The sequence below is a fragment of the Nerophis lumbriciformis genome, linkage group LG16 (assembly GCF_033978685.3).
Source record: "Nerophis lumbriciformis linkage group LG16, RoL_Nlum_v2.1, whole genome shotgun sequence".
Lineage (NCBI taxonomy): Eukaryota > Metazoa > Chordata > Actinopteri > Syngnathiformes > Syngnathidae > Nerophis > Nerophis lumbriciformis.
The window spans coordinates 19,351,581-19,372,098 of NC_084563.2; the positions used below are offsets into that span (position 1 = coordinate 19,351,581).

General features: G+C 39.7%; 1 protein-coding gene across 5 annotated transcripts in view; it reads right to left on the reverse strand.

The window, feature by feature from the left end:
- Positions 1-4,063: 4,063 nt before the first annotated feature.
- Positions 4,064-20,518, reverse strand: part of atp8a1 (ATPase phospholipid transporting 8A1) — a 342,299-nt gene continuing 325,844 nt past the window's right edge. For 4 of the 5 annotated variants that reach the window (XM_072914888.1, XM_061976742.1, XM_061976744.1 and 1 more), the window contains 2 exons: positions 18,128-18,219; positions 4,064-5,175 (listed from right to left, as the gene is read on the reverse strand). In XM_072914888.1, coding sequence (XP_072770989.1) covers positions 5,078-5,175; positions 18,128-18,219 — 190 coding nt within the window. In that variant the 3' untranslated portion in view covers positions 4,064-5,077. Of the gene's footprint in view, positions 9,147-18,127; positions 18,220-20,518 lie in introns of all 5 variants that reach the window. The other variant, XM_061976745.1, reaches the window with a different exon arrangement.

The following is a 20,518-nucleotide window of genomic DNA, read 5'->3' on the forward strand; positions in this document are numbered from 1 at the left end:
TCTCCCATAGGGAGAAGAAAGCCATCGCACAGACATGAAGTATTAAGTACAATAATTAGAAATAAACCGAGCAGTAACAATATTCACCACTGAGAGACGTTTAAGAAAGCGCCGTGTCCTGTGGGGCGGGGGTCAAAGGTTACAAAGCCAGTCAAAATGCAAAAATGTGTGTACGTCTCCGAATATAAAAATACAAATCCACAAAATCATAACTCTGGGTTGCCGTGGATACTCCTGGGTATTTTCTCTCTCTCTCGCTAGCTAATGGCACTTATGTTGGAAGGGTCTCAATCTCGTTTTTTTCCTTTTTCTAAACGTGTGCGTCCTACGGGAGGGTGCGGAAACGTAGGCACCTTTGTGATGGCGGGAGGGATGTGTGGAATGCTTATCGTCCATCGAAAACGAATCCCGACCAGAGAACCAGGCACAGGATTCAATACATTGCTCGAGAAAGGAAGAGAAAATGTGTGTAGAAGCGAGAATGAAGGCATGATGCAGATGTAAGGCGCTTCCTTTAGTGCGGGGAAATTAAAAGTAAGTGGGAAAAAGTGGCGGTTGTTTGTTTTTTTCCCCCGAATTCACGAGTACTTCACGAGATTGTACACGCGACTGCTCTTTGGCAATCCCACCTTTTAGAATCTTGGACTTGGGGACGACTGGTCACGAGGAACGGCGTTCAGCAGGGGGGTGTGACGGTACACGTCCTCGACGTTATCGCTACTCAACAAGTCACCTGAGGGACAGGAAACGTAAGCAAGTAACAAATAAACCCTCTTTCGCCGTTACGGTCTGACTATTATATTTGCTCATCGGCCAATTAGGGGTTTTACTAGAAAATAAAATAACTCAAACTCCGTCACTGCATTAAAAAAAAAAAAAAAGAAATACAGTGGTACCTCAACTTAAGAGTGTTTTGAGATAAGAGCTGTGCATCGCCGAACATATCAAAGACTAGTGTTGTATCAATACCAATATTTTGGTACCGGTACTAAATCATTTTGATACTTTTCGGTACTTTTCTAAATAAAGGGACCACTAAAAAAATGGCTTTAGTTTAACAATAAATCTTAGGGTACATTAAACATATGTTTCTTATAGCAAGTTTGTCCTTTAATGAAATAGTGAACGTACAAGACAACTTTTAGTAGTAAGTAAACAAACAAAGGCTCCTAATTTAGTCTGCTGACATATGCAGTAACATATTGTGTCATTTTCCATTCTATTATTTTGTCAACATTATTAAGGACAAGATGTAAAAAATGATTATTAATCTACTTGTTCATTTACTGTTAATATCGGCTTACTTTCTCTTTTAACGTGTTCTATCTACACTTCTGTTAAAATGTAATAATCACTTATTCTTCTGTTGTTTGATACTTTACATTAGTTTTGGATGATACCACAAATTTGGGTATCAATCTGATACCAAGGATCATATTTCCTGAGTTTATAAATACAATATGCATTTAAAAAAAAAACGAAAGAAGATGTTGTGATGCCAAAAAATATCGGCGTAATCATAGTAGTATCGTCGAGATACGCTACTGTAGATCCACCCATGGCGTTTGTTTACATTGTGAAGCCGGTGAGCTACGGTGTGTAGTGAAGCATGTTTAGCTATTCCTCGTCCTGCAGGGATGATACTTGTAAGAAACGTACTTTATTTGTCGCCATGGAGACGATGATTAGTGATTTAGAAGTAGCTAAAACACTGCAGAATGTGGAAGGACGTTAGCCGCTAGCTAGGTAGCCATGTCTTAAAGCACCTCTTCCTGAGGATGTTTCAGTGTTATAACTTCACCTTTATCTTTACTTTTTACGCCAAAATGTGTCCGTTCTCCCTTTTCTGTCTACACACTGTGTCTGCTTGTAAGTACTCTGTGATTGTGCACTGCCGAACATGCTCCTCTGCTCGTAAACCAGCAATGACACGACGTGACGACGACGCAGGTGCGGGGGGGTATAGTACCAAAAATTATTCATTAGTATCGCGGTACTATACTAATACCGGTATACCGTACAACCCTACCAAAGACTATAAAAATGGGACCCATTACCTCCCTGCTCGGCACTCAGCATCAAGGGTTGGAATTGGGGGCTAAATCACCAAAATGATCCCCGAGCGTGGCCACCGCTGCTGCTCACTGCTCCCCTCACCTCCCAGGGGGTGGAACAAGGGCATGGGTCAAATGCAGAGGACAAATGTCACCACACGTAGTGTGTGTGTGACTATCAGTGGTACTTTAACTTTAACACCTTGTCGTACTCTTTAGCTCATCGCCAGAGACCGACGGCGCTTTGTTTTCCCCAACCGTGCGAAGGATGAAAAAGGGTGTGACGGACAGTGCTGAGAAGGAGGGGACGATATATTCATTAATGTAAAGTATGACAGAGCGTGTCGCCAACTCGACAAAGCAATTTGAGCGTTTCTCTGTTAGTTTGCGCCGTACTGAGGCAGAATAACTCTAACGAAGGGGTGTCAAACTCATTTTAGATGGGGGGCCACATGGAGAAAAATCTACTCCTAAGTGGGCCGGACTGGTGAAATCACGGCACGATAACTTAAAAATAAAGACAACTTCTGATTGTTTTCTTTGTTTAAAAATAGAACAAGCACATTCTGAAAATGTACAAACCATAATGATGTTGTTTTTTTACACTTACATGTTGCGGTTAATAGTATTCTAGCTTTATTTGTTGTTATTTATATTTTCTGAATAAATGATGTGATAATGTTCATCAGTCAACTCATTGGTGTTCATTTTCAATCCATCAAGATTAAAAAAAAATGATATCAAAATCAAATTACAGGATGTTATTTATGTAGTTTGATCATTTTCCTCATCTGATGTACTAACATCATGTGGTTTATTTTGTACATATGTAGCATCAGCTACAAAGATACAAATAATTGCTATTGCGACATCTAGTGGACACATTCAGAACAGCTGTTAATTTTTTAATTAAATTTCGGTTAATTTTTATACTTAGCAAACAGGATAAAACCGGCCCTCCGGCCGTACGTTTGACACCCCTGTCCTAACGCCAGCCAAGGATGTTAAAATAATGTCTAAATCAGGCAATTATTTTGACTCAGGGGGCCAAATTTAGAGAAACAAATGTGTCCGGGGGCCGGTATATCTATTTTTAGGAACACTAATACAAAACCTCACAATGTCTGATTGAAAGCTAAAAACTTTATGACAGACTGCCTTAAAAAAAAGGGAATTTTACATTTTTTTTTCTGAATGAGACACTCAGAATGTACACAAAAATAAAGAATGTGGGAGTTACTATATTAAATATGAAGGATAAAACACTGAATATTGACAACATATAAACGTCACACCCCTCTCTCCATCCACATATTTTACGATCAAGCGAAACGCAACAAAAATGCAACAAACAGTGAAATATGAAAGTGAAGGGTAAAAAACCCCCACCTAAAATCTGATATATCAATAAGCTTTTGAACTTTGTTGTAAAAATCTCCTTCCGCATCTGTCCCTGACACCCGCATTTCAGGCCGACACTCTGTGGAAACTCTCCCCACCCACACTGCTTGGTGCCTCGTCTGAGCTGCTGTGACTTAGCTTACCATAGTAACTAATTAGATTACCGTAGTAACTAATTACATTACTATAGTAACTAGTATATCATGCAAAAGCACATATTCCAACCATTGGAATACTTTGTGTCGTTTAAGACTTACGGTCATTAGTTATTTGGGAATGTCCGGCGGGCCAGATTGAAAAGCTTAACGGGCCTTAATTTGCCCAGTTATGGTCTAAATGGTGGACATTTATCCATGAAAATATGGAAAAGCTGCTGACGGAGTGTTTGACGGAAAAAGCAGCTAAAAGGCGATGCCGTAGTCCACTCTCCAAGGTAAATGCTGTACATTGTTATTACATTACTTCATAAAACTACTGTAGTTGTTAGTACTACATGTACTGTTTCTCAGACAATATTCCTCATTTAAACCTTTGTTTTTCTTTTTAAAAGGCATTTTACAAGTTAACATTGTGCCGTTTATTTTTTTTTGGGAGGGCAATGAAATTGATTTCAATGATTTGAGATTAGGGCTGCAACTAACAACTAATTTGATAATCGATTAATCTGTCAATTATTACTTCGATTAATCAATTAATAATCGGATAAAAGAGACAAACTACATTTCTATCCTTTCCGGTATTTTATTGGGGAAAAAAACAGCATACTGGCACCATACTTATTTTGATTATTGTTTCTCAGCTGTTTGTAAATGTTGCAGTTTATAAATAAAGGTTTATTAAAAAATAAAATAAAAATAAAAATAAAAAGTAGCCTCTGCGCATGCGCATAGTATAGATCCAACAAATCGATGACTAAATTAATCGGCAACTATTTTTATAATCGATTTTAATCGATTAGTTGTTGCAGCCCTATTTGAGATACAAGAACATTTGAGTTAAGAAGCAATGAAGCTGGTAAGTTGAGGTACTTCTGTACTGCGCGGTGCGGCAAAAGTGCCAAGGAGAAGCCAGAACTTGAAAACCCCACGCTAAGGTCTTCTGGTCGGGAGCACTTGGCCTTCCGTGTAAAATATGCATACGGACAAATCCAAGACGATAAGCAGCTGAAACTATTCATTCCGCACATCAGGCGATTAAGGGATTTACTAAAAAATATATAAATATTAAAAATGGTATTACAGAATTACCTGCTGCGATATTTTCATTTCAAAACTCATTCAAGCGGTTTTGTTCCCGAAATGAACCTTCACGCCGAGCGCCGCACTGTACCGTGAGCGCGGCGTACCGTCACACCCCCTCGTGTCTCGCAGTCCTATTTTTAGCGGTTTCGGTTCAGCGCTCGTAACCGTTCTCCAAAAACTGAGCAAAGGGTGAGGAGGGCGAAAAAGCACCGTGCTCGTCACACTTCACCTGTTCCCTTCCTCAAAAGAATCCATGGTCCCATTCTTATCTGTCTGCCGTCGTACTCATCGTCCCCCCAAAAAAACGTCACCCGCCGTCCAGAAACAAGAAAACCACCAAGCGGGTGGTCGCGGTGGCGCTGGCGACTGATTGGCAGGCGCTCACCACTCCCGGCTCCTCTCCTTGGTGGTGTCGTACGCCCGGATCACCTCCGACTGCGACACCACGCCGTTCTCGTCTTGGGAAAAGGCGTAGCCGTCTGCCGAAGAAGACAGAAGGCATTAAAATTGAGAAGGTAAAAAAACGATTGATTAGACAAAGAACAACAAAAACAGTACAAGGGATTGTGTGCTAGAATAAATAAAATGAATGAAATAAATAATCAAAATGAATATCAATAAAACAACAGGAACTACAATTGGGGAATAATATTTCATGTACAACCTATTCATACCTAAAAACTGTCCATTAATAATTTTAGACTTCACAATAATAACAGCTAGCATAGCATTATTTTTCTTCTTTGATTACATTACTGATAAAATATGTAATGAAAAAAACAAGTAAAATTCCCTTTGGAAGGTGGCCTGCCATCTGTTCCACATTGATTCGGTGGCTTTTTAAAGCTTCGCCTTGTTTTGGCAAAAATGCTAACAGTTAGCGTGGATACAACTTACTTACAACGTACTTTCAGGTTGATAAACGGCTCTCAAATGCGGTAAAAGGTAGCACCTTGCAAGGGAGGTAGCGTCAAGTCCTAACCTATTTTTTTTTTAGGGAGAATCTCACTAAAATGGCAATGCTAACATGCTAACAGCTAACAAAATGGCTACTGTATGTAAAGTCCTGACTTGCCTTGCAAGCAGAGCCTTAATACTTATAATATTAATAAACAAATAAAAAATATAAAATGCATGCAGAAGTAAAACAAAATTTAGCTGCAGTAGTTATTTTATTGCTATCATTCTGTTTAAATTGGTTTTACCCTTTAAAATCGTTTTTAATCATATTTATTTTTATATTGTTTTTATTTTTATTTATTTGTTGTTTTTATTCAGTCATTGGTGGAGCTAAGGATAATATTTGAACATTGTTTTTAATATTGTTATACAGCACTTTGGAAACATTTTTGTTGTTTAAATGTGCTATATAAATAAAGTGGATTGGATTGAAATACTTTCACCGCATTTATTAAATTGATTTTTTTTTTTTTTAAATCATTTATCGTCTTTACATAAATGAAAAAGCCTCCTTTACTAAATGTCACATTTTTTATTTATTTTATAATGATATATTTCAAAAGACGAACGCCACAATTTATTTTACAGCTAAATCAAGCGCTAATAAGCTAGCAAGAATCGGTGAGCGGCTAGCTTTTAGAGACATATTAAAATCCAAATTAAAGTAGTACAGCAAAAAAAAAAAAATATTATACTTGTTAAATACAATCTTAAAGCTCAGTTAAAACATGACATTATGTTTTAATTGTAATTTTGGAGCGGTTCTTTTTAGTATTTTGGACCGAGCTAGGCTAATGCTAAGCAAAGACAAGTGGTTAGCGCTTGACATGAAACTAAGAGATAAAAATTAATATACTCCTTAAAAAAGTTTGCAATTAAAAAGGCACACATTTTTATTAGCTCTAGTATTTATTTTATTGCTATTATACGGTTTAAATACTTTAACCACATTTATTTTCTTTTTTTTTCTTTTTAATCATTTATCTTCTTTACATAAATGAAAAAGCCTCCTTTACTAAATGTCACATTTTATCCAATATCAAATCTCTTTTAAAATGATACATTTCAGGAGACGAACGCCACAATTTATTTTACAGCTAAATCAAGAGCTAACTAGCTTGCAAGAATCGGTGAGCGGTTAGCTCTTGGAGACATATTAAAATCCAAATTAAAGTAGTACAGCAAAAATTAGTTATTATACTTGTTAAATCTCAGTTAAAACATGACATTATGTTTTAATTGTAATTTGGGGGCGGTTCTTTTTAGTATTTTGGACCGAGCTAGGCTAATGCTAAGCAAAGACAAGTGGTTAGCGCTTGACATGAAACTAAGAGATACAAATTAATATCCTCCTTAAAAAAAGTTTGCATTTAAAAAGGCACACATTTTTCTAAAAGGCATAACAACAATACTAAAGCAGGGGTGTCCAAAGTGCGTACTATTCAACGGCCCGCGGCAGATTCCAAAAAATACTATAATTTTTTTTAAAGATTTTAAATGTAATGTCGACTAATAACACAAAGCTGGCATGCAGGTTGTTTTTGTCTTTAAAGCTAATAATGCACTTTGAATTTCTTTGGGGGGGAAATATTGCACGTTTTGTGTGTTTGCCATTAAAACAAGGAAAAATATGAAAAACATATATATTTTTTCGACAAAGTGATCTGAAGTTGATCTAGAACAGGGGTGTGAAAGTCAAGGCTCGCGGGCCGAATCTGGCACGTTGTGGACAATGTGAGAAACATACATCAGTGACCATACATCTTGACACCTCGAGCAGGGCATTCACTTATATGACCCAATCCAAACAACCTTTCCTAGTCATGACGCAGGGGAAAAAAAACAACCAGCACTAACAGTCAACACACATGGTCCCACATAACACAACCTGCTCAATAAACTTTGTGGATATTTAAATTTTAATTTTTTTAAATTTGACATTGAAATCCATTGCAAGGCATGATGGGAAAAAGGCAAAGGACTCTCCCCACACGTATCACATGCTTGACTTTTTTAGCTGCTTGATATTTCTTATCGATTACAAAGCTTTGAAGAGGTCGTCACAAAAGTAAACAAGATAGAAGTTGAACTTCCATATTAAATTATATTAATTATACATTAATTTATCCATATGTGTCAAAGTCAAGGCCCGCGGTCCAAATCCGGCCCGCAAATGAATTATCTATGGCCCCCGGGATGATATTTGATAAGTATTAGAACCGGCCCGCAGATCACAGCACATCAGTATTGGTGCTAGGAATTTTCAAAATGGGGTCCCAGGGACCCCATCAAGTCATAAAAATGGGGTCCCACAGTAAATTTTTGGGGTCCCACTTTTTTGTAAGCGTTTTGAAAACAAATGATAAATGTATGCATTTTCCTGTTATATCTCACATTCTATATTGTATTTTGGAAAAAGGTTGTCATAAACGTTACGTAATTCATTAAAAAAATAATACAAAAGAAAACACATTTTTATGCATATGTAAATGTATTCAGTTATATGCTGGTATTTTGTTTCTATATTTTTATTGTAAAATTTTCAGAATGTGTTTGTTCTATTTTTGGCCAAAGTAAGACAAAGAAAACAATCTGAAGTTGTCTTTATTTTTTAGTTTAAATGCCAGGATCTTAATAGTCTGGCACAGATTTTCCTCCATGCGGCCCCTGAGCTAAAATTAGTTTGACACCCCTGATCTAGGGATTTGACCGGGTTGCCAGAACAAAACTTGAGCAGAGCCTTGAAGGTAAAAAACCCCCAAAAAACATCTATATATTGTATTATTTTGTTGGTGTTTACTTGAGTTATATTGCCATCATAGTGCAGTCTACACATATCTCATGTGTTTGACTGCCATCTACTGGTCACACTTATCATTTCACCATGTACCAAATAAAACTGCTTCGAGGTGGGTAAGCACAACCAGAATTATACCGGACATTAGGCGCACCGGGTAATAAGGTGCACTGTCAAGTTTTGAGAAAAAATATATATTTTAAGGGCGCCTTCAGAATGAGTTTGTTCTAATTTTGGCCAAAATAAGACAAAGAAAACAATCTGAAGTTGTCTTTATTTTTTTAGTTTTAATGCCAGGATTTTTATAGGCCGGCACAGATTTTCCTCCATGTGGCCCCTGAGTTAAAATGACTTTGACACCTCTGTTCTAGAGATTTGACCGTTGAATAATAACAAATAAAAAAGACTAAATTTTAACATTTTTTATTTTTTTTAACAAAACTTGAACAGAGCCTTATAGGTAAAAAAATAAATAAATAAATAAAATAACAAAATCTATATATTGTATTATTTTGGAAATAAAAAACCATCAAAATGGCCCCTGCATGCTTCAGTGAAGGAAGTTTGGACACCCCTGGTCTAAAGGTTACTCGCTAAGTTCCGAATGTTTCCCTTTTGTGTCTCACCTTGGGGTCAAACGAGCGGATCAGTAGGCTACCTGTGGGGCCCGGTTGGTCAGCTCAAAGGAGCGTGCTGAGCCGTGGAGGCCAGGGGGGGAATAACAGCGCAACATTTCATCATATCACCGTGTAATTTTTTTTTCAAAAAGTGGGCTCACGCTAGAACACAGCAGGCACACGAGGGAGAGAGGAACCAAAGAAAAGACGAAGGGAAGAAAAGGAAGGGGCGTCTAACGAGGAACTACGATGGAGGCGTTATATGGAAACGTAACAAAAAGGGTCACACAACATGCGACTCTTGCCCACCTGAGAGACAACAAACAAAAGCAAACTGATCAGACAAAAGCACACAACAGAACACAAATGAATGAAACACAAAATCAAACATTTTATCTTGTTTGTTGTGGGCTAATCTAAAACTGACTATCATCGCCTAATTAGGAATGTGAAGCTTTGAGTCAATACTATAACTAAAAAGGAGAAGGAAGATGTCGACATTTTGCATTTGCAGAGTCACAATTACAAGTAGTTTTAATGTTGTTTTTCTTGGATAAAGCCCTAAGAATACCACTTGATCTACCGTACTTAATATCAGAACATTTCTAGGTTAAAGTTAAACTTAAAGTACCAATGATTGTCACACACACACTAGGCGTGGTGAAATTTGTCCTCTGCATTTGACCCATCCCCTTGTTCACCCCCTGGGAGGTGAGGGGAGCAGTGGGCAGCAGCGTTGCCGCGCCCGGGAATCATTTTTGGTGATTTAACCCCCAATTCCAACCCTTGATGCTGAGTGTCAAGCAGGGAGGTAATGGGTCCCTTTTTTTAGTAAATACTGTACAATAAGAATATCGAAGTAAATATTGTGCAATAAGAATATCATTTACCATTTTTTATAGTCTTTGGTATGACTCGGTCGGGGTTTGAACTCACAACCTACCGATTTCAGGGCGGACACTTTAACCACAAGGCCACTGATTAAATCGATCATAGCAAAAACAAACCAAAAATTTAACTCTAAAGGCCTTCGTGGCCACATGCGTGGACAGCACCTTTTAGCTCTTATTTCCAAAATTGTGTACACTACTGAATTGGGGTCTTATGGCCACTTATGTGGACACTTATACTGCCATCTGGTGGTGTCAGAAGAGTATAACATACAATGGAATTTGGAAAAAAAAAAGTGTAAAAATAAGAATTAGCATGTCACTAAACATGAAGTACATGTTTGTGTACCCTTGGACTAAGTACATCATATAAAAAGATGATTCTTAGTTTTTTTTAATTGTAATTAGGGTCCAATAAGCCCCAATAGCAAAGAGAAATAAAAAAAAAAGCATGTAAACAAACAGCTTGGGCCTTAAGAGGTTTTTAATGTAGCTTGCATTATTTTACGTTTTAGTTAGTCTTTTTAAATCTAATAGAGTAGTTGTTTCACTCTACAAATACTAGAAAAAAATCTGTCTAGGTTACTCGATATTGTAAAAAACAAATACAAATTAAGCCAGTTAGCCTAATTAGAAATTCTAGTAATTCATTTTTAAACAGAGCAATGTTTACAAAATTTCATCAACTGGGAAAATCCATTGTTAACTTTTCAGTTTACTTGATATTGTCAAAAAAAATCAACGAAACAAAGGCAAGAAAAAAAAAATCTAACTTTTCATCCAATATTAACATTCCTGGCTTCGCCAAATTTTTTTAAATGTATTTGTTACTGTGAGAAAAATAGAAAAACTACAATATGTCAACAACACGGGGCAACAGTAAGAAAAATCTGATTTTCCATTGGATTGTCAAGCAAACGAGAAAATAAGACAGCATAAAATAATAAGGCCTTAAAATGTAAACATTGATGCTGTCTGCATTGCAAAAACTGAAATGTAAGTAAGATTAAATATCTCAAATAAGGGTGATATTTGCTTATTTTCTGTCTGATAAGATAATTCTTCTCACTAAGCAGATTTTATGTTATAGAGTGTTTTACTTGTTTTGAGTGTTTTGGTCCTAAATGATCTCAGTAAGATATTACAGCTTGTTGCTGAGATTTGATGACCTATATTGAGTAAAACATGCTTGAAACTAGAATATCAACTGTTGCAAAGCTGTGTCATCAACACTCACAAGTATAAAACTACTTTTTTAAAGTAATAATTTCTTATTTCAAGCATGAAAAAAAAATCATGACTTTGACACAATTTTGTCTCATAATTAAAACGGATGGATTTTGCTGTTTTATTTTCAATGAAACAATAGAAAATACGTACTCATATAGTAGTACAGTTGGCACAGTACAGTAAACTGACAGTTAATATTTATACATTTAACATTTCAAACAATTTTGAACAGAAATAGTTCATGCACATTCAGATTAATTCTTCAAAATTACAATTAAAAAATGTTTGGCCGGGGGCCAGGCTATATATATATATATATATATATATATATATATATATATATATTCCTTGCGCACTAATTGACTGAAAGAGCACGCACTTGGTTCGATGATGTCATGTTATCGATGGAAAAATGCATTTTTAGACAATATGATTTGCCTGAGCGGCGAGGAGACCCCGAGAGTAAGAAGTGGTTGCCTTGTTGCTTTTCCATTATGAAAATAAACTAGTTTTTAGTATAAGTTTGCTGGTTTTAAGAAATGTAATGCCGAGCGCATATCATTATGTCACGATAATGGCACTAGCATTTACTTCATTTAAGAATATTGTTCAACATATTGAGCAAAAAGGTCTCATTTTTCTTCTATCAAGAAAAGTGCACTTGTTATTAGTGAGAATATACTTATTTTAAGGTATTTTTGGGTTCATTGAGATTAGCTCATTTTACTTGTTTTGGAAAGTCTTGACAAGCCAAATTTTCTTGTTCTATTGGCAGATAATTTTGCTTAGTTCAAATAAAATACCCCTCATTTTTGTATTTTTCTTCTTCTTGTTTTTGAACACTGACTTTTTGCAGTGTGAATACTTTTGGTCTTTAACAAAAGAGTAAGCCAAGGCACAAAATGATGAAACGGAGACAAACGAAAAAAGGTGACGACAAGAAAAAGAAAACAAGATTCTGACAAAGCCTCCACTTGACAGCTCGTTATTCGATACGCTGTCGTCCTCATTCTGGAAGTATTTAGCGTCTCTAATCCTCCGTGAAGGTGACTCATCTGCTAAAGGCGGCGGAGGGGGGGCAGCACTTCCTGTTTTGGCGTTTGAGGAGTTTTTTTTTTTTTTGCTTTTACAAAGACAGAACAGTCGCATCAAACCCGAAACTGTAGCTAACAAAGCCTTTAATTATGATCATGATTTCTGGTTATGTTAAGCCAGCAGGGAAGGCCTTGCTGGCCCTGACGACACACCACTGCTTATAAGAAATAAAGGCTTAAAGCGGAACATTATCACCAGACCTATGTAAGCGTCAATATATACCTTGATGTTGCAGAAAAAAGACCATATATTTTTTTAACCGATTTCCGAACTCTAAATGGGTGAATTTTGGCGAATTAAACGCCTTTCTATTATTCGCTCTCGGAGCGATGACGTCACAACATGACGTCACATCGGGAAGCAATCCGCCATTTTCTCAAACACATTACAAACACCGAGTCAAATCAGCTCTGTTATTTTCCGTTTTTTCGACTGTTTTCCGTAACTTGGAGACATCATGCCTCGTCGGTGTGTTGTCGGAGGGTGTAACAACACGAACAGGGACGGATTCAAGTTGCACCAGTGGCCCAAAGATGCGAAAGTGGCAAGAAATTGGACGTTTGTTCCGCACACTTTACCGACGAAAGCTATGCTACGACAGAGATGGCAAGAATGTGTGGATATCCTGCGACACTCAAAGCAGATGCATTTCCAACGATAAAGTCAAAGAAATCTGCGAGCGGATGAGGGTATGTCTACAGAATATATTAATTGATGAAAACTGGGCTGTCTGCACTCTCAAAGTGCATGTTGTTGCCAAATGTATTTCATATGCTGTAAACCTAGTTCATAGTTGTTAGTTTCCTTTAATGCCAAACAAACACATACCAATCGTTGGTTAGAAGGCGATCGCCGAATTCGTCCTCGCTTTCTCCCGTGTCGCTGGCTGTCGTGTCGTTTTCGTCGGTTTCGCTTGCATACGGTTCAAACCGATATGGCTCAATGGCTTCAGTTTCTTCTTCAATTTCGTTTTCGCTACCTGCCTCCACACTACAACCATCCGTTTCAATACATGCGTAATCTGTTGAATCGCTAAAGCCGCTGAAATCCGAGTCTGAATCCGAGCTAATGTCGCTATACCTTGCAGTTCTATGCGCCATGTTTGTTTGTATTGGCATCACTGTGTGACGTCACAGGAAAATGGACGGGTGTATATAACGATGGTTAAAATCAGGCACTTTGAAGCTTTTTTTAGGGATATTGCGTGATGGGTAAAATTTTGAAAAAAACTTCGAAAAATAAAATAAGCCACTGGGAACTGATTTTTAATGGTTTTAACCCTTCTGAAATTGTGATAATGTTCCCCTTTAATTTGGTGTCAAAATAATATTTTGTCCAGCAATATAATGAATGTTCAATGTCCCGACTTTCCGCGAGCTCCTTTCAAACAGGTTTGGACCAGCCTCTGACGCTCGGCAGTCCCTATCGCAACGTTTTTAATCGGACATTTGTGTACCTTCCACACTTTTCTGCGTTTCCCTGTCCTGTTTAGAAGCCAGCGTTCACGGACCGTGTGAAAGGGGCTCGGCAACAGGGCGGACGGTGAACTACGGCATTGACCCACCTCTGTCACACCTCCGATACTGACCACTGAAGGCAGAATACCGATAAGCTGACTTCCTGTTGCGAGTCCACGTTGTTTGTACAAAACGCCGACACGGGTAGGCGAGGGTGAAAGAGGCGCCCGATTTCAACACAACAGGGCGGGAAGCACAGAAAGTCCTGTGCGAAAGGTGCTAAGGCAGGGGTCGGCAACCCAAAATGTTGAAAGAGCAATATTGGACCAAAAATACAAAAAACAAATCTGTCTGAAGCCGCAAAAAATTAAAAGCCATATTACATACAGATAGTGTGTCATGAGATATAAATTGAATTAAGAGGACTTAAAGGAAACTAAATGAGCTCAATTATACCTACAAATGAGGCATATTGATGCAATATGTACATATAGCTAGCCTAAGTAGCATGTTAGCATCGATTAGCTTGCAGTCATGCAGTGACCAAATATGTCTGATTAGCACTCCACACAAGCCAATAACATCAACAAAACTCACCTATGTGCATTCACGCACAACATTAAAAGTTTGTTGGATAAAATGAGTGGCATAAAACACGTCCTAGAAAGTCGGAGAAAATTATATAAATAAGCAAACTACGGTGAGTTCAAGGACCGCCAAAATTAGTAGGACAAAACGGCGCTCGCCAAATACTCGAATCAGTGAAGCATGTTTAATATAAACAGTGTGCTTTATAACAATTAGGGAGGTTTGTGTCATGTTTGTCCTCCTACAGAAACCATATTAAAACCAAACATTTTTTTTCCCCCCCTCATCTTTTTCCATTTTTCATACATTTTTGAAAAAGCTCCACAGAGCCACTAGGGCGGCGCTAAAGAGCCGCATGCGGCTCTAGAGCCGCAGGTTGCCGACCCCCTGGCTCAGGTGACTACTGGCCTGACATGCATAACACAGCATTTTTTTGTGGTTTTTCTTTACTGTTTTCACACAAACACACTTTTAGGATGCGTTCACACATTTCATGTCAGCGTCGGTTAAAGGGAACTGGTGAGTTTTGTTCTTTTGGGTCCTTGCACACGCAACAAACGGACTTGGACCGCTTGCAAGTGAACGTTGCACGGACCAAAGACACGGACCAGCGTTAAAGGATAAATATGACAGATAATGTGTTGCTTGCGAATTAAAAGTATATTTTAGAAGCTTTTAGTAAACATTTGGGCTGTCAAATGATTAACCACACTTTTGAACTTGGATTAATTGGGTAGTAAATTACTTGCTTAGGTAATTACTTGCTAACATATCGTCATTTCTGGGCTATAGAGTACTGAGACACAATGTGAACGCATCCTTCGTCAACACTATATTGCCAAAAGTATTTGGACACCTGCCTTGACTCACATATGTACTTGAAGTGCCATCCCATTCCTAACCCATAGGGTTCAATATGATGTCCGTCCAACTCTTCTGGGAAGGCTGTCCACAAGGTTGCGGAGTGTGTTTATAGGAATTTTACACCATTCTTCGAAAAGCGCATTGGTGGTGAGGTCACACACTGATGTTGGTCGAGAAGGCCTGGCTCTCAGTCTCCGTTCTAATTCATCCCGAATGTGTTTTATCGGGTTAATGTCAGGACTCTGTGCAGGCCAGTCAAGTTCATCCACACCAGACTCTGTCATCCATGTCTTTATGGACATTGCTTTGTGCACTGGTGCACAGTCATGTTGGAAGACCAAGAGGCCCGCTCCAAACTGTACCCACAATGTTGGGAGCATCCATCCATCGTCAACCGTCGTGGGGACAACAGCTCCAGCAGAGACCCCCAGAATTCCCTCTCCAGAGCAACATTAGCAACTTCCTTCTAGTGGATCCCGGAGCGTTCCCAGGCCAGAGAGGAGATGTAATCTCCCCCATCTGGTCCTTGGCCTGCCCCGGGGTCTCCTCCCAGTGGGACGTGCAACAAGGACCACCCCAGGGAGACGTTGGTTAGGCATCCGCACGAGATGGCCGAACCACCTAAGCTGGCTCCTTTCCAAGCGAAGGAGCAGCGGCTCTACTCAGAGTCTCTCTCGGGTGACTGAACTTCTCACCCAATCTCTTAGGGAGATGCCAGCCACCCTACTGAGGAAACTCATTTCAGCCGCTTGTATCCGCAATCTTATTCTTTCAGTCATGACCCACACTTTATGATCATAGGTGAGAGTAGGAATGTAGATAGCTCGGTAGACCGAGAGCTTTGCCTTCTGGCTCAGCTCTCGTTTCGTCACAACAGTGCGGCAAAGAGACTGCGATACTGCCCCAGCTGCTCCGATTCTCCGGCTGATTCCCTTAGCGTGGAATTGTCCAAAATGTTTTGGTATCCTGGAGCATTCAAAGTTCCTTTCACTGGAACTAACTCATGAAAAACAACCCCCACACCATAATTCCTCCTCCACCAAATTTCACACTCGGCACAATGCAGTCCGAAATGTAGCGTTCTCCTGGCAACCTCCAAACCCAGACTCGTCCATCAGATTGCCAGATGAAAAAGCGTGATTCTTCACCGCAGAGAAGGTGTCTCCACTGTTCTAGAGTCCAGTGGCGACGTGCTTTACATCACTTCATCCAAAGCTTTGCATTGGACTTGGTGATGTATGGCTTAGATTCAGCTGCTTGGCCATGGAAACCCATTCCATGAAGCTCTCTGCGTCATACTTGCCAACCCTCCCGATTTTCCCGGGAGACTCCCGAATTTCATTGCCCCTCCCGAAAATCTCCCGGGGCAACCATTCTCCCGAATTTCTCCCGATTCCCACCCGGTTAACAATATTGGGGGCGTGCCTTAAAGGCACTGCCTTTGCGTGCCGGCCCAATCACATGACATCTACGGCTTTTCACACAAGTGAATGCAAGGCATACTTGGTCAACAGCCATACAGGTCACACAGAGGGTGGCCTGTATAAACAACTTTAACACTGTTACAAATATGCGCCACACTGTGAACCCACACCAAACAAGAATGACAAACACATTTCGGGAGAACATCCGCACCGTAACACAACATAAACACAACAGAACAAATACCCAGAACACCTTGCAGCAGTGACTCTTCCAGGACACTACAATATACACCCCCCGCTACCACCAACCTCCCCCCTCCCCCCATCTCCCGAATTCGAAGGTCTCAAGGTTGGCAAGTATGCTCTGCGTACTGTGCGTGGGCTAATTGGAAGCTCACACGAAGTTTGGAGCTCTGTAGCAACTGACCTCTCTGTCAGTTTACTGAGTTGCTGTTGTTCCCAAACTCTTCCATTTCCTTATAATAAAGCCGACAGTTGACTTTGGAATATTTAGGAGCGGGGAAATTTCACGACTGGATTTGTTGCGCAGGTGGCATCCTGAAGTGAAGTGAAGTGAAGTGAATTATATTTATTTAGCGCTTTTTCTCTAGTGACTCAAAGCACTTTACATAGTGAAACCCAATATCTAAGTTACATTTAAACCAATGTGTGTGGCACTGGGAGAAGGTGGGTACAGTGTCTTGCCCAAGGACACAACGGCAGTGACTAGGATGGCGGAAGCGGGAATCGAACCTGGAACTCTCAAGTTGCTGGGATGGCCACTCTACCAACCGAGCTATGCCGCCCTATGACTGAGCTCCTGAGAGCGGCCCATTCTTTCACAAATGTTTGTAGAAACAGTCCTCCTCCACCAAATTTCACACTTGGCACAATGCAGTCCAAAATGTAGCGTTCTCCTGGCAACCTCCAAACCCAGACTGGTCCATCAGATTGCCAGATGGAAAAGCGTGATTCATCACTCCAGAGAACACATCTCCACTGCTTTAGAGTCCAGTGGCCACGTGCTTTACACCACTGCATCCCACGCTTTGCATTGGACTTGCTGATGTATGGCTTAGATGCAGCTGCTCGGCCATGGAAACCCATTCCATGAGGCTCTCTGCGTACTGTACGTGGGCTAATTGGAAGGTCACACGAAGTTTGGAGCTCTGTAGCAACTGACTGTGCAGAAAGTCTTTGCACTATGTGCTTCAGCATCCGCTGACCCCTCTCTGTCAGTTTACGTGGCCTACCACTTGGTGGCTGAGTTGCTGTTGTTCCCAAACTCTTCCATTTCCTTATAATATAGCCGAGTGGCCCATTCTTTCACAAATGTTTGTAGAAACAGTCTCCATGCCTAAGTGCTTGATTTTATACACCTGTGGCGGGGCAAAGTGATTAGGACACCTGATTCCGATCATTTGGATGGGTGTCCAAATACTTTTGGCAATATAGTGTATTTCAAACGTAAGGCGAGAAAAGACAAGACGAGGAGGTTGTGTAACTTACGTAGTAGGTTCTGCTGCATGGACTCGGAGCGGTACAGACTCACAGTGCTCTTCTTGAAGACGTTCTTCAGGAGCTGGGCCCTCTCCGTCAAACTACACACACAAACACACACACACACACACACACACACAGACACACAAAGACACACACAAGTGCAGCCAGTGTGTTAGCAACATGCTGAGAGCCACAGGCGGATTTAATGATCCATTCATCAAGCACCTCCGAGCCAGCAGGCGTCTACCTGCTGGCTCCAACACCATGTAGGGAGACAAAGTGGCAGAGGCGGGAGAACAAAGTGTGTGTGAAACGTGTCGAGCAGCAGGCTGCAGGAAAGGAATTCCTGTAAAATGTGCGGACTACATGTCTTTATGTGTAAAAAGAGCGAGTGTGTGCGGCAAGGTCTGGGAGCGCGGCCAGGCCGAGGGATCGCTTTCAGCCGGCGGGAGATCTCACACGGATCCGCTTCACGCTAATGGCCGCTGCGGGCTCGGAGCCCCCACCAATAAATACACGGCCGTCGTGTGGAAAGCGCCGCTCGCATGATGACAATCAGCTGTCCGCCGGAGCAACGGCGTGATTGCCGACATTAAAGTCAAAACCCGGCGGATTTAGCAGCAATTTGAAAGGTTTGAGTCTTGATTTTGAATGATTGCACTTTGGACTGCAGTCTGGGGAAGGATTCTTCTGATCCTCGTCGGGGGATTTCAGGGAGGTTGTGTGGCATTTGTCATAAAAATGCTGCACAGCACATTATAATTATACACAGGCACTCCATCCAGCTGTATAATCACTCGCCATACATCAATAGATGATATCTGTCTTTACCTAACACCTGACATGTTAGCTACCTTTCTTTGTTTTTATTTTCTGCTGGATCTACTCTCTATTTTATGCTGCAGTTGTTACATATACTGTAATATTGTACATGGTAATTATTAGAGATGTCCGATAATGGCTTTTTTGCCGATATCCGATATTGTCCAACTCTTAATTACCGATTCCGATATCAACCGATACCGATATATACAGTCGTGGAATTAACACATTAGTATGCCTAATTTTGTTGTGATGCCCCGCTGGATGCATTAAACAATGTAACAAGGTTTTCCAAAATAAATCAACTCAAGTTATGGAAAAAAAATGCCAACATGGCACTCCCATATTTATTATTGAAGTCACAAAGTGGGTATATTGTAGCGTACCGGAAGAGTTAATGTTGCAAGGGGTTCTGGGTATTTGTTCTGTTGTGTTTATGTTGTGTTACGGTGCGGATGTTCTCCCGAAATGTGTTTGTCATTCTTGTTTGGTGTGGGTTCACAGTGTGCTGCATATTTGTAACAGTGTTGAAGTAGTTTATACGGCCACCCTCAGTGTGACCTGTATAGCTGTTGAGCAAGTATGCCTTGCATTCACTTGTGTGTGAAAAGCCGTAGATATTATGTGATTGGGCCGGCACGCAAAAGCAGTGCCTTTAAGGCACGCCCCCAATATTGTTGTCTGGGTGGAAATCGGGAGAAATTCGGGAGAATGGTTGCCCCGGGAGATTTTCGGGAGGGGCACTGAAATTCGGGAGTCTCCCGGGAAAATCGGGAGGGTTGGCGAGTATGACTGGTAGACGCAACTGCTCTGTACGTCTCCCTACGTCCGTGTACCACTCCGTACAGCGGCGTTTTAAAAAGTCATAAATTTGACTTTTTGAAACCGATACCGGTAATTTCCGATATTACATTTTAAAGCATTTATCGGCCGATATTATCGGACATCTCTAGTAATTATTATATATTGTATCTATTAGATACAAATATAATATATCAGTACATATCATATACTGTATATATATGTAAATATTACATATATGTTATATGTTATATTGCTACTAGGGTACATTTTTTGTCTACTTTATACCTGCATTATCCTTTCCATCCTTCCACTTTCCATCCTTTGTAACTGAGCTACTGTGTGGAACAATTTCCCTTGTGGATCATTAAAGTTTGTCTAAGTCTAAGGTGTCATCCCCATTCATCATATTCTCCATTTATTACTTTTAGTCTCATTTCATTGCAATAGAAATAGTCATACATATTTTTTTTCTGTTTTACTTTGATTTATCAACTGAATTCTTCTTCTTAATTTAATTACTACTTTTGTGATGTACCCTATTACTATTTTAGATCCTTAAAACATGTCTCTTTTCACCTGATAATGATTAAGTTTTATTCATATTGCATTAAAATCTGCCACTTGATCTCCTTTGATGTGTTTCATCATAGATTATTTTATTTGTATGATTCATGTTCAACTGTTTGAAATGATTTATTGAATTATTATGTGTTATTGTAAATATATACATTTATTTTTCTCTCAGTTTTTTATATTTATAAAAATATCATT